The sequence below is a fragment of the Pundamilia nyererei genome, unplaced genomic scaffold, assembly GCF_000239375.1.
Source record: "Pundamilia nyererei isolate P.nyererei 1_Seehausen unplaced genomic scaffold, PunNye1.0 scaffold00013, whole genome shotgun sequence".
NCBI classification, from domain to species: domain Eukaryota; kingdom Metazoa; phylum Chordata; class Actinopteri; order Cichliformes; family Cichlidae; genus Pundamilia; species Pundamilia nyererei.
In genome coordinates this window covers 1,138,470-1,153,498 of record NW_005187414.1, presented here as the reverse complement: position 1 = coordinate 1,153,498, position 15,029 = coordinate 1,138,470, and the positions used below count along the sequence as shown (strand labels likewise).

At 41.8% G+C, this 15,029-nt stretch overlaps 1 protein-coding gene across 1 annotated transcript in view; it reads right to left on the bottom strand.

The window, feature by feature from the left end:
- tdrd6a (tudor domain containing 6a) overlaps window positions 1–15,029 on the bottom strand; it is a 28,880-nt gene that overhangs the window by 2,851 nt on the left and 11,000 nt on the right. Inside the window, 14 exon segments of the mRNA XM_005724828.2 lie at window positions 543–616; window positions 1,102–1,165; window positions 1,251–1,306; window positions 1,390–1,444; window positions 2,064–2,125; window positions 2,257–2,320; window positions 2,878–2,933; window positions 3,654–3,708; window positions 3,894–3,973; window positions 4,406–4,460; window positions 4,554–4,616; window positions 5,452–5,531; window positions 5,774–10,343; window positions 10,346–11,447. Coding sequence (XP_005724885.2) covers window positions 543–616; window positions 1,102–1,165; window positions 1,251–1,306; window positions 1,390–1,444; window positions 2,064–2,125; window positions 2,257–2,320; window positions 2,878–2,933; window positions 3,654–3,708; window positions 3,894–3,973; window positions 4,406–4,460; window positions 4,554–4,616; window positions 5,452–5,531; window positions 5,774–10,343; window positions 10,346–11,371 — 6,360 coding nt within the window. The 5' untranslated portion in view covers window positions 11,372–11,447.

Sequence of the window (15,029 nt, the reverse complement as noted above, 5' to 3'; positions counted from 1 at the left end):
TTGTGTTTAAGATATTACACTGCTATGTTAAAAGCATCATAAACTTAAAAAAAAAAAACCCAAACCAAAAAAGCAACTTTCCAGGAACATCCATAGCCTAAAAATGGTAAATGGCCTGTATTTGTATAGATTTACTAGTCCCTAAGGACCCCAAAGCGCTTTACACTATACACACACTGGTGATGGCAGTTACATTGTAGCCACAGCCACCCTGGGGCGCACTGACAGAGGCGAGGCTGCCGTACACTGGCGCCACCGGGCCCTCTGACCACCACCAGTAGGCAACGGGTGAAGTGTCTTGCCCAAGGACACAACGACCGGGACTGTCTGAGCTGGGGCTCGAACCAGCAACCTTCCGATTACAAGGCGAACTCCCAACTCTTGAGCCACGATCGCCCCGCATAGCCTAAGGTCAGTGAATCATCAACCATGTGATATTTATGACAGATGTCTTTTAGGGACAGTCCTAAAACATAAAATGTCAAGTCTCCATATTTAGATTTAGACTTTAAACTGAATTCATTCATTTTTACCTTTCTTACCTCATTTTGTTGGGAAGGTGGGCGCTCCTGCAGCTCACACTCCTCCATCAACATTTCAGCTTCCTCTTTTAGATCTGAAAAACAAGAATACATGAGTATATAATGAAACGCGTTTCTTGATGCACATTTATGTTTGTGAAATAAAAATGCTTTTCATTTCTAAATGACAAAAATGCATACACACTGCAAATGAAGGCTTACAACAAGCATGGCCCTAGTTTAAATGAATGAGGTCAGTGTATGTACAGCTAAAGCTTCAGACTCCTCTCAATGCTCTGTGTCAGACTGTACTTTCTCTTCTTGGCTCCATACAATGTTATTGAGAGGGGGCGTCCATGCTGTGGTCACCTCAGACACACAGCCCTTGCTGTGGGTACAGAGGGTCCACCCACCTGCTGATGAAACCTTCTGTTTGAAATGAGCAGCTGTAGTAGCTACAGTGGCTTGGCTCAGTGCAGGTTACACAACCTTTAGCTGAACTGTGAATCACACCAAGCTACTGTAGTAGCCCAGAATTAAAATACAAAGCTGTAAATGAGCTCTTTAATTTAAACAGTACCTCTACAGACGTCTGTCAAACAGATCTCTCCAACAAGACAGGTCACCTCTTCAACAAGGCTATTCTGCACAGGGATACAAACAGTGTGTGTAGTCTCTGCAGAGATACAATGTTACATTTAAACCTCAAATTGGAAAAATATGCATTACCAAATCTGGAGATTTAATAGCTGTGGAGGTCTGTGGCTCAGCATCAGATTGTAAAGCTGCAACAGAAAATATACAGGAAATGTAGCCCTATGCGTGTTATGTAATCAGATCTGATATTTAAAAAGCCAAGATGACACACCAGAACGTGTATCCTCACGAAGACACGACGTCTCATCTTCGATTATCGAGTCGTCCTGAAACAAAAAGATCACACTCATCACTTTAAAGCCCGCTCCAACAAACATAAGCAGCTCGTGTTCAGATTAACATCTGCTACATTTTCACTGATTCTTTTAGTTTCGTTTCAAGTGATAAGAAGTTTCTTTCCTGGCCAAGTACATTTTATATGTGCAAGTCGTTAAGCCTTAAGGGCCTGGTCTTATTTAATGAATTTAGGGCAATTTTAAATGATCTGGATCCAGTTGTTTCCTGATAGCAGACAAGCACTTTTACTGTTTTTCTTTTTTTTTTTTTTTAATTGACACCAAAGTTTAAAATTGTATTGGTTTCTGTTTTATTTTCATTTATATTGCCTCTACTAAACTGGTCTACGATTTTGATGTGTGTGCAACTAAATTTATGCAAATTGTGATAGTTCTGCTCTTTGTTCACCAGGATAATCTCATTAAGGGGTCTCCCGCTGAAGAAGTTGTACTACTTTACTGTCAGGAAATAGAGAGACAAGAGAAATAAAGTGTTCTACAGGGTCAGTATGTGTCAGATAAATTTACCTGTGAAAAGCCTGATCACGTATGAGCTATACAGCTGCAAGACATTGTTTAGTTACTCTGAAAAAATCAACAAACAAATTACCGTTTCCTCTGCTGTCACACAGCTCAAACAGTCTTCACCATCACCACTCGGCTTTTTTTGCTCTGCAGTAAAAAAAAAAAATAAATAAATAAATAAATAAACTGCATGCATATCTAAAAAGAGGACTTCACAGAGAAACTGAATATTACTCAGAAGCAGTGAACTGTACACTCCCTGATCTGAAGTCTGATACCTGTGCAGACATCTGTTACGCAAGCCTCTTCAGCACAACAGGTCACTTCTTCAATCTCATCACCCTAAAAAAATTAATAAATAACAAAAATAAATCTTGGTGATTAAAGTATTTGTAGTCTAATTTTACAATTCTGTAGCTTCAAATCCATTTCTGCATGCGAGTATATTTTGTAACCTCTGCTTGTTTTCCGTAGCAAATCCCAAATCAAAATCTGTGCTTTAACATATTTTTAAAATAGAAATTCAGAACAATGTTGAAATTATGTTTTACACTTCAAATTAGAGACTACACAATCAATATAAGAACTGCACACGGCAAAAAAATAAATACATTTTAAAAAGCCGATCTGAGGACATCACTTCAATGTGTTTTTCAATATTTACTGAGCAATATATCCCAAGCCATGCATCCCATGAACTGACTGCAGATTTTGTTTGGTTTTTAGCCTTGTTGGTCAATGTATTCTGTGCACTGTCACCACAATATCATTTTTTATTTATTTTTTTAAATACATGAGCAGTTACATGTCCCTGGTGGGACAATGCATCACCACTTAAAAGGCAGTTATTGGCAGTCAGAAGACAGCGCACATACAGACACACTCCACTATCTAGTTACCTTCTCCAGCGAGGACACCGTGTACGTGAGGGGCTCACTGGCAGCTTCGTCAGCATCTGCGAGATCCAAACACAGACAAGCCGGAAAGAGTTTTAAATGGGGAATGATAGCTTACTTGCTTTAAAAAAAATAACCACATCATTGGCATATCTATACTATATTGCCAAAAAGTATTCACTCATCTGCCTTCACCAACATATGAACTTAAGTTGCATTCCAATCTTAATCCAAAGGATTTAATATAATGTCCGGCTACCCTTTGCTTGCAGCTAAAACAGCTCTTCCATCTCTTCCACCACAAGGTCTAGAGTCTAGTGGCAGCATGCTTTACACCACTGCATCCAAGGACCTCTGCACCTCAGCATCTGCTGGCCCTGCTATGCGATTTTACATGACCTTCCACTGAGCTGCAGTAGCTGAGCTGCTGTCATTTCCAATCACTACTTCGTATTAATACTTAGTAGCGAGGACATTTCACAACTGAACTTGTTCCACAGGTGGCATGCTAACACAGTAACACACTGGAATTCACTGAGCTCCTGAGAGCGACCCATTCCTTTACAAATATTTGCAGTAGCAGTCTGCCAGCCTAGATACTTAATTCTATTTGCATGTGACCATGGAAGTGATTGGAACACTGAAATTCACCGATTTGGATGGGTGAGTGAATACTTTTGGCAATATGGTGTACTGTTATTTTCATGCGAGGTTCATGCTTGCAGCCTTGCATTTGAACTTAACATGTAAATATCAAACCTGGCAAAATCTTATCAAACCTGAATTTGGAATGTTGAGATGAACCAAGGACTCCTCATCGCTCACAGAGTCACTCTGAAATAGAGCAGATTAATCTTTACTCACCTGAGAGTTCCAGGTGGGACTGTATCAGTGTAGTAAGAGCATTTTACCCTTAGTCACAACAGTAAATAATCAATCTGATATTTACTAATCATGACAAAAGCAGAACTGCTTAACATCTATACCAATATTACGGTATATCCTCGTCCCCAGCATACCTCAGCTTGTGTGGTAGCACATGGAACCTCTTGCTGACTCATCCCATCTCCGGCCTCACTTTCCGGTTCTTTGGGAGCACCTTTGTGGACAATTGCACCCATTTATACCCCATATCATCAGCCTGAGACATTTCTCAATACGAGTACTTGTGAGTACTTGTGTTCTTTTGAAACATCATCAGTTGTGTTTTCTCTCATCAGTAAAAACCATGACAAACTTTCACACCTTATACTAAACTGAATCAATTTCAGATTTAGTCTTCTATAGTCTTATGAAATGTAGTCAACTAAAACTAGACTAAAACTAAAAGCATTTAGATCCTTAAATTATGTCTAAAACTTAATGTTTCAAAAGACTATGACTTAAACTAAATCAACGCTGTAACTGTGGCCGTCAGCTGGCCAAACTACAGAAAGTAACCCTGTTGTTTTTTCATTCCCTTTCACTTTAAGCCTTTCAAAATGAAAAACCACCGTATCAAGAGTTGGATGACAAAATAAGAAGCACTCACTGCACAACTGCTCCTCAGGAGGCACAAGGGAGGGCAGCACTAATTCAGTCGGAATCTGAAGAAAAGAACAAAGTAAACAAAATGATGTCCTTGTCAATGTTCTAATAGTTGAATCCAATCAAATGTCTTGTGCTGTCATTTCTTGTACCCGTTTTGAGACTTCAGTTCCTAGATCAGTACTTTCCATGAGACTAACAGCGTTCCGCGGAACCTTGAGAAAATGGAAGATACCAATATGTACGTATGTGATCAACAATTTTAAATTACAGAATGACGCTTTAAAGTAGGGCTGTGCGATATGACTAAAATCTCATATCCTGATATGACATTTCTCATCCCGATAATGATATATATCACAATATAGTGCATTTTCTGTAAATTCCGTGAATCTTGGGCAACTCGACTTGTGTGAAGTGTTTTCATGCATGAAAATTTTTTTTTTTAGTTACAAGCTGTAACGGACGCCATTTTCTTTGTGAGTATTTATTACATGGCGTAGTGCGGGGAAAAGCCTGTTCTAACGTTTGAGGTGTATTTTGAGCACCTGGCGGTTCTTTTTGGTTCTCATCCATAAACTCTCACCGTACTCTTTCACGTGATTCGTGCGTAGGTGGTAGAAGAGGTTTGTCGTGTTTGAGTCTGAACTGGGGACCAGTTTGCAGCATAATTTGCATCGTACAGTTTTCTGGTCCGCGTCAGACTTTTCCTAACCAAACCATGTCTATGCTACAGAGGTAGCCCCTCGTTTAGAAATAAGGTCCTCGATTTGTTTTGACTGGTCCTTCTGTTTGGAGCTAACTGGTTCTGCCTCATCAACGGCCATGCTGGTATTCTCTGTGCCTGCATGGTGGCCATCCAAACGATGAAAAAATATTGCCGTAAACGGTTTATTTTGCGACACCATGAAACAAATGATAGTGTATAATATGAAATTATAGATGTTTTAATTTTATCATCCGATATATTTCATCATATCGCACAGTCCTACTTTTAAGGCTTTTAAAAAGATCATCAGTTTATTTCGACATAATGAAGTTTAAATCTACCAATTTCACAGTTGTCCTACGGTTCAGGGAAGTACCACTTCCTACAGAAGCTGTTATTCCATCTTGGTTTTGGGCTAGATCTGGAAATAGAAAAAGGAAAATGCAACACATATGAAATCATTAACTTGCATAATAACTGACAACATGTGAGACTCAACTCTGAGTCCATCAGACTCCAGCAAGCAAATGTAATATTATTACACAGGTATTTTTCCAGAATGACATGGCATTTATTATGATTTGAGCAGATTTGAACTCAACCATATTGTGTGCTAACAAGGAGAAAAACATTTTTAAAAAGAGGAATTAAGCTCTTTCTTACCAGAAACATTCATGATGTCAAAGCTGTAGGAAACTGCGTTCATCTCTTCAAGTAGAGATACCTTGTCAGTTTTTGCAGTTCTCTCTAGGTCATCTGTTGTCTCTAAAAGGTTCTCATCCACTGGAGAACTTGAGACGTTGGGCCCAAAAGCGTCCATTACCAAGGCTTGCTCCTCTTCAGGTTCTTTGTTAGTGTCCTCCATGTTAAAGTTCATAGTCAAAACATTTTGGTCTTTGTCATCTTGGTTATCAAGTGGCGACAATATACTTTCATCTATACCACTATCACCAGGAAATCTGTCCTTGATCAATATTACAGAGGCTTGGACTTCGATCTTCTCTGTGGAAACACTTTCTTCTTGGATCCCAAAAAACTCAAGATGAACTGAATCTTTAGAGGACTTTGGAGTACTTAATTTTTGTACCTCATCTTCTGTGCAAGGCTCAAACTGATCAGTGCTGAGCTCGTCACTGTTGTCTTTCTCAAAGTGGATATGAGATTTGTCTGCTTCTTGGGTTTTGGGATTCTCTACTTGATCGTCAGGTACCACAGACTCATTTACAGATGAGTCAGTCTGCACTGAAGCTTCATCTGAATCAGGCAGTTCATCTGCTTTGGCTTTATTTTCGGTTATGAAGCTCTTCCACCAGGTTTTCATCAACTCGTTTATCACCTGACCTTCGCATTCCACCTGCACAAAGATTGTTCCTGTAGCTCTTGCTAGTTTTGTGACAGTCAACTGCAACAGTTTAACATCTATGAGTGCAGACAATTCAACCTTTGCTACACTTTCCCAATATCCACACAAAACATCAAAGCCTTCAAGCTCGCACAAAAATGCCTGTGGTGGAATCTTCAACAAGCAAGGTGGCATTTCTCTCACATCTGTTATGCTGACTCTAGTCTTGTTTCCATAGTCCAAAAAGAAAACACAGAGCTCACCCTCATTTTTGTCAATGACCTCTGCACGATACCAAAACTCATCGTCTAAAAAACGAGCAATACATAGACTTCCAGGAACAAGAGCATCTGGATCAATATGGTTCTGACCTGCTGAATTCTCAACTTCTGAGAGACCTAATAAGATCTCATCATGTTCTTCTGAACTAGCAGACTGACACCAGAAAGTCTGATCATCATTTATGACTGTGACATAGGCTTCCAATTTCTGCCCCTCAAAAAGGTCTTCCAGAAAGTTATGTGGGGAGCAGTGGCTCAGCACTGATCTCTCTGGCACTTCTCTGATATCAGATACCTGGGATGGCTCCTTCCTTTCCTTTCCTTGCTCAAGTTTCTCTGAAGTGATTTCAGGATCTACAGTAGGCACTTTATACGTAACCTTCACACCATTGTCTTCAAGGTTAACTTCCCACACAGACCCAATTTTCCTGACAAACTGGCACTTGAACACTTTTTCTCCATTGCTAGAAATCTTTTCTTTGAAAGCCGACACCACATCTGGATCAACTACAACCTCTTCCCCAAGACCAGCAGCATCACTCAGCATACAGTGTGTGCTGTACATTGGCAGCTGCAAGAATTTCTCGTGGAGTCTGCCCATCTTGGAAAGTGGAGTCATGACTGTATTGCCAAAATCAACAAACTCAATGAGAGCCATTGCATCACCATGGAGTTCTCTTACAACTGCTCGGTACCATGAGGAATCATCTGCGAACTGTGCTTGAACAAGGTCACCTGGTAGCAATTCTTTGAGCCTGTTGGTTTCTGGAGTTGAATTGGGGTCATTGAGCTTTTCTACCAGGGAAAATATATGATCCTCATCCCTTACACAGTGCACATAGAAACTTAATGGGCTGTTGCAATGTGACATGTAGACATCTGCTACCATACCAGGTGTGACAGAATTTGAGGGCAAGTCTGAAAGTTTAGGAAGCTTTTCAGCATTACTTTCCTTTTGGGATTCTGTGCCATTTACTGTTGACTTGAGTTTCTTGGTATCTGTTGGAAGATCTGAAGATCTGACATTGCCACCAGCAGATGACTGCCTTTGCTGTGGAGGTGTGTACAACTCTAGTTGTGGACTCTTGATCCTTTGACCATTTTCATGAACTGACTTTGTTTTGTTCCAAAGTTTCATTTCATTAGATTTCCTGTCATCCCTTAAAGTAAAGGGAGGTTTTGAAGCAGAGAAACTGTTTTTCTTCAGGAATTGTGTGTCATCTTCCATTTTTGTGGTCCGTTTTGTCGTCTTTTGCAAATAACTCGGTGAAGCCTCAAAAGCTCTCCGACCATGGCAAACAACCTGGCTTTCTGTGTGCATCTCAATCTGAAACTTTTTCTTGAGCTTTGAATTGATCTGAGTGTTTCCAAGATAGAGCTCAACTAGCACTTTCCCATCAGGTTCTCTGGCCACTACTAGCGCTCGGAATTTGCATTCTGTTGCAGTTGTCTCAAACCAGCTGTTCACCTCACTGGAAACATTAGCAGGGACATCAGAAAGACCACACACCACTGCTTGCACAGGTACAGACATGATGTCGTTTGCCTCTCTGGGAACTGGGAGCAAGTCAGATTTATCTACTTCAATAGTGTCCCCGTAATCCACAAAGTGAACCAGGAGTGCTGGCTTTGTGGCCTTGATCTGCCCTCTGTACCACTGCCCATCAGTATACCTTGCAAAGCACAGAGTTCCAAAGACTGCTGGAAGCTTCACATTCTCAAGCTGACGACAAAAACTGCTCACTTTCATCTTGAGGTCATTAATCACATCAGCATTCTTTTCAAGCTGGCAGTAGAACTGATTGACATTGTTCACACATGTCACTGTGACCTCTTCCTCCATCCCAGTTTTGACACTGTGTGTTGAGTAGTAGTATGTATCCAGATGAAAAGATGGTCCCATAGCTTTTTTGGGAGGTGTACCTTTCATGACATTTACCATACTAGTGCAAATACTCTCAAATGGAGTTTCTAGATCCACAATGTTGAAAACAATCTTCTGCTCACTGCACATGACAGCATATATGGTGCATTTCAGAATCACAAAGTTGGAAGCAGCCGAGTCCACAAAGTTTTTAAACCTTTCTACTGCCTCTTCGCTCCACTCAGTTACAGCAGATGTAGGGTCATTGGGATTCCACAAACTGCATCGAAAAGCCTGACCATGCAGAGTAAGAAATTCTGGGCTGATTCTCCTCAGGTCTTGGAAGGAGACTGTCTCTGTCTGGCCATAGTCAACAAACAACACATCCACATGAGCAGTTTCATGTTTATGAATCGCAAGGGCCCTGTACCACAATCCGTTACCAGGGTGACGAGCAACACAAGCCGTTTCAACATTTGGCTGAAACTCACTGCCTGCATAGTGTGCCTGTATGTCATCCATGAGCAATTTCAAGAGTCCTGCATTATAAACTAGCTGGCACCAAAAGTCACTTGGGCTCTCAATGAAGGACACATTGACATCAAGGACACTTCCGATAGGAAACATGTGTTCCTTAAAGGTAGCCATTTTTCCTTTTTTCTGGCTAAGGCCAACTATGTTTTGGACTTGGAGAGCCAATCCAGTGTTCTTATTCCCACATAGTGGGCTGGCAACTGGATATTGTGTGGGAGGCGTAATAGCAGGATGCATTGTGTCTTTGCACTGCCCTGGTTTGTCAGCCTTTTCAGCAAGACCAGAACTACACAACAGTGTACTGACTTGTTGTTCTCCCTCTGCTTTGGGATCTGTCAGATGGACAACATAGCCACCATCATATTTGGCCAGTACATGTACTTTTAGTTCTTTATCAGTTACTGCTTTTCTGAAAAAGGCAGAGGCACTCTGACTCCATCTCCCATCTTTAGGTCTGACACCAGCCAGAGTACATTTTAGTGCCAATCGTGGCAGCTTTTTGAACTCAGCAGGAAGTATCCTGAGGTTTCTCCTATTGACCACTTCTGTATTTCCATAATCAACAAAGAATACCTCGACCTGTGTCTCACCACCTTCAGTCACAGTTGCTCTGTAGAAATCACCATCTGCTGCTTTGACTGCACAGTAGAGTCCAACAGTTGGAATTCTAACAGATCCTTTATTCAGAGAATCTTTGTAGAGATGGTAGATAGTATCCATTAATTCACTCAACTGCTTTGTATAGTTTTGCGTTTGGATGTAAAACTCTGATGGGTTTGTTACATGCTGAACAACTGCCACATGTGAGGAGTTTAGCAGGAGAACTTCAGCAGGCACCCTCTCTGCAACTGCTTTCCCTTCTTTTTCTTCCACAACTTCTCCAGGAGTTAGCATCGTTCTTTCTTGCTGGGCTGGATGCGGTTGCCTGTGTGCTGTGTTGCGAATAGCATAATCTTCCAGTGTTTTTTCACAGTCCAGCAAACAGCCCTCTTTGGAACCAAACAAGATGTTCATGTTTGTATTGTCATCTCCATAAAGAGTGACATAGTGAACACCCTCTGAGATGCTTTGGTACTCAAATTTGGCAATCATCGTCTTGTACAGCAGGAGAGACTTGAGGTAGTCAATTTGGGTGGTTGTCCATCCTACCCCTTTGTCAATAACTCCATGGAGAGAGCAGATGTAGGTGACAACTGGCATCCTAAAGAACTCTCTGCAGCCAGTGACCTTACATTCTCCACTTTAACAAACTCTTTGGTTCCACTGTCAACATTCAATACTTCCACCATGTTACTGGTTGGAAATACCTGCTGTAGAATAGAGCGGTACCATTTGCCATCACTTCCTCTTGCAGAACATGGAGACCCAATCATATCTGGGCCTATAATGCAATTGGGCATTCTCCCTTCGCAGCTCTGTGTAAGCTGATCTGACAGTTTCTTCAGTTCTTGAGAGAAGACCTTTAACTGGCAAAAAATCCTCTGTGGGTTTGTCACTTCTGTTACAACAACTGTCTCTACAGTTCCTCCCTGTAGCTCTGGGTACATGAACACCTCGTGCTTGCGCAGTTGTTCAACAGGTCCCACGGACAGCCGTTTGATCTCTGGAAAAACCTCAGCTCCACTATGGGGCTGCACTGACTTCAGGACAAAGTCCTGGAAGATGTTTGGGGATAGTTTCTTAGCAAATCCCATCTCATACATTTGTTTGGATATGCAAGGTATGTGTAGGAGGAATGTTCTGTTCAGGACTAGTACTTGCTGCACATGTGCTGAAACACACTTCCCAGTTAGAGATTTCAGAAATTCAAGCGCCATTGGGGACCATTTGTTCTCAAGTGACAGTGGTAGCACATTAGCTAGCACACAAAACTCCACTTCAGGAGGCAGTTGGAAATGCTCCTTTTTACTCCATGCAAGCCTACTTGTGTTGGCACGGCATGTTGTTCCTTTGTCAATGAGGAACACTGTGTATTTCGAGCCATTACTTGAGACTATGCGAGCCCTATACCAAATACTCTCAATCTGAACCAAGCACTGGTCACCAGGTTTTCCTTCCAGTTCTTGCAAAGAGTCCCCAGGGGACTGGATGTCTTTGGCTAGACGTTCATACTCTGCAGTCCTCTCCAGGCTAAATTTTCCCCAGAATTCCACAAGTACACAATAGGGATGCACATGGACCCTGGATATGAGAACAGTTACATCTGATCCTCGTGTAGGGAGTCCTAAGATTGACGACATTTTGGCAGTTTTATCAAATCTAGCTACCCATGATTTGTCACCTCTCAACACCGCTGCATGAGGATCTGGATCTTATCTGGAAAACACAAGAGCGCACACACACACACACACTAAATGTAACAACCAGTGGTATAAATTTGACGTTGCCTCATTTGAGTTATCACATTCACAAGATTCTTAGAAAACTTGACCTCTGACCTTGAGATTTGCCACAGATTTGAACTTCTCCAAGATTTTTAGCAGATACATACATGGTATGAGTTTCAGAATCCTGAAACTGAATTCAGAAGCCCCATTCTTGAGTTACTGCATTCACAAACTTGTGTCCACGGCGTGGTTATATCACCTACCCCTAATTTATGTAGTAGAGCAGCAGTTCCCAACCTTTTTTGCCCCATGAACGGTTTAATGTCCAATAATATTTTCACGGACGGGCCTTTAAGGTGTGGCGGATAAATAAAACTAAATAAAATTATACAACCAAGACAAAAACTCTGGTATTTTGTAAATATAATAATAAACGCAAATTCACTGTGTAATTTCATTAGCAGCGTCCTCCTAAAAGGCGCCAACAACATTAGGAGTAACATCCTCCTCTCTGCCCCTTAATGCTCTCTGGTCACTATAGTAATAGGTTAATAGGTTTTCGCTCAATCAAAGGAAACAAAACATCAATCAAAAAATTGCTCTTTTTTTATTCGGGCTACTTAAATTTATTTTGGGCTACCAAAAACTGAAGAGCCCCTGCCCGAAGGGCTACCAGGGATTTTGAAATTTTGCGAGCCCTGGAACAGGCTTTTCCCCGCAGCACGCTGTGAAATAAATACTTACCAAGAAAACGGCGGCCGTTACAACTTATGTCTAAAAATGTATAGTTTCATACATCGGTTAAAACACTCGACTCCAGCTACATGACGCCCAGCTGGAAACACTTCACACAAGTCGAGCTGCCCGAGATTCACAGAATTTACAGAAAATGTTAAATTTTTGTGATTTATATCGTTATCGGGACGATAGATGTCTTATATCTAGATGGCACCAGCAGTATGCACGGCGACACGTCCGTCAACTCTGCTAGATTTGCTTCGGCTTTCGCTAGCCTTATCCTTCTCTATTTTATCCCAAAATGCCCTCGCTCTGCGTGTGTACAATCGCCAGTTACTCTTAGAAATCAAAGCATCGTATACCCTGGCTCTTAAGCAAACTGAGACAGGAGATGATTATGGGCCTCCTCCACCACTTTTTGAGCCCTGTATCCCGGTTTATCTGTGCCAACACACCTACACCACTTCCTGGAAGAAGCGCCCGAGGAAACGAGGAAAGCGGGCTGGTACACTCATCAAAGTCCGAGCTCTTCTCCGTGCTTCTCGTGGAACTACTGGACCAGCAGAGTGCGTCTTTAGATGGATCCTGCCTGTTGTCCCTGGAGCTCCCACGACACTTGATCCCCCGCTCTCAGCTTTTTATTTCCCTGAGCGGCCTGGGAACCGTGGATGCGGCGTGGACCACGGAAATCTTCGCACACTTAACCGAGCTGGAACATCTGATGTTAGGATCTACACACTCCAAATGGCTTTACTAAATGTAAGATCATTAGCAAACAAGACGTTTAAATTAAATGACTTCCTAAAGTCACAACAGTTGGACTTTCTGAGTCTGTAGCTTTTTCGGAGCTGGTCCCTCCTAATTTCTCATTCTTCAGCCTCCCTCGGTCCTCTGGTAGGGGGGGAGGCTTAGCCACCGTGTTCAACGCTCGATTTCATTGCCATCAAACATTACAGCACGACTCATTTTCTAGTTTTGAACTCCAGCTGTTTGAGTTACACCTGAATTCTGCTGCGCCTTTACTGTGTGCCCTCATATATCGCCCTCCCAAGTTTAACAAGGATTTTATCAAAGAGTTTTCAGGTTTTATGGCTGGAATCGCTCTTAATTTTGACAGTTTTTTAATCCTTGGTGATTTTAACATCTATGTCTGCTGTGACTAAACTTTTGGTCAAGGACTTTTTAAATATTATTGACTCTTAACTTGACCCAGTGGGTTACTGGTCCCACGTAGGGCTGGGCGATATGACCCAAAATTCATATCTCGATATTTTTTAGCTGGATGGCGATATAAGATATATATCTCGATATTTTTTTAAGCCATAAAGTAAGAACAAAAAGAGAGTTCTTAGTCAAAGCTGTGTCCCAGATGTCACACAGGCACTTTTATTAACATACAGCGCAGATGTACATGAAAAATTACTCAAAATTAAATTATGAGCATTCATTAAATAATAATGTTCCATAAATAAAAGAAAACAATGTTGTTTTTGTGCTAAACAAAGAGCTCACAATTGTGCAGTCAAAATGTAAACTAAAAGACGCTGAGCGTAATAACAAAGACAGACAGATTTCACAGCTGCTCTGTTCCCAACTTCTACTGCATGACTGACAGCCTGGAGTTTGAAATCCGCTTCATAACCACGTCTCTTACAGGTGCTATTTATGGTCCTTATACACACACACAATACGGTAATATTACGTTGAAGCACAGTACGTATCACTCCGCGAAGCTCCTCGGTAGCCGTAATGCGCCGACAATCTATCAAGCGGTGCAGCTCCGTAACTTACCAAAGTCGAACTAAAACATTTTTGACAGACTGCTGAGCGCCGTGTACCACATAAAATCGGTTCGCGGCCATCAAGCACAACCAGAATTCATACATAAGGCGCGCTATCAACTTTTGAGAGAATGAAAGGATTTTAGGGTTAGCGCGGTTAGCTCGTTAGCGCGGTTAGCTCGTTAGCGCGGTTAGCTCGTTAACACGTTGACGCCGTCCAGCCCCACGCATGGGGCGATGCGCAGTAACTCGTTAACGGAGATTTGCTGTGTCCATCTTGTCGCTGCCTGCACGTGAAGCGATGGGGGAGGAGGGGGAGTTGTCTTCAGTGAAGGAGAGAGGCGAGGCCGAGTAACGTTGCGTAGAGACAAAAGTGGACGAAAGAGAGGCAAACTTGTGGCTTTGTTAGTTTATGTGATAATTCTGGAGTCACTTCTTCACCAAGTATGTGCGATGATTTTTTAAAGCATTTTTTAATGACAAGATCCTATTGATTAGGGCCCTTGTCTCGTTGTCTGCTGCCTCAGATCAGAGTCCTTCTCCTGTGTGCTCAGCTGTCTTAGAGCAGTTTGATCCCGTCTCCCTTAAGGACTTGACCGCGGTAGTTAGTAACCTAAGATCATCACACTGCCCCTCTGATTGTCTCCCCCCGAGCTTGCTTAAAAGCACTTTTAATACTGTTGGGCCTTTTATCCTGAGATTAATTAATACGTCCCTTGCTACAGGCTACGTCCCATCATGCTTTAAACAAGCTGTAGTTCAGCCTCTTCTTAAAAAACAAAACCTGGACCCAACTGTTCTGTCCAACTACAGGCCTATCTCAAAGCTTCCTTTTCTATCTAAAGTCTTGGAGAAAGTGGTCTACCTACAGTTGCAGGCACACCTTGATTTTAATATGATCTCTGAAAAATTTCAATCTGGTTTTAAATCACTACATAGCACTGAGACGGCACTTTTAAGGATTTTTAATGATATTCTTTTAACTCTGGACTCTGGCAGCCCTGCTGCCCTTTTATTGTTGGACTTGTCAGCAGCTTTTGACACGGTCGACC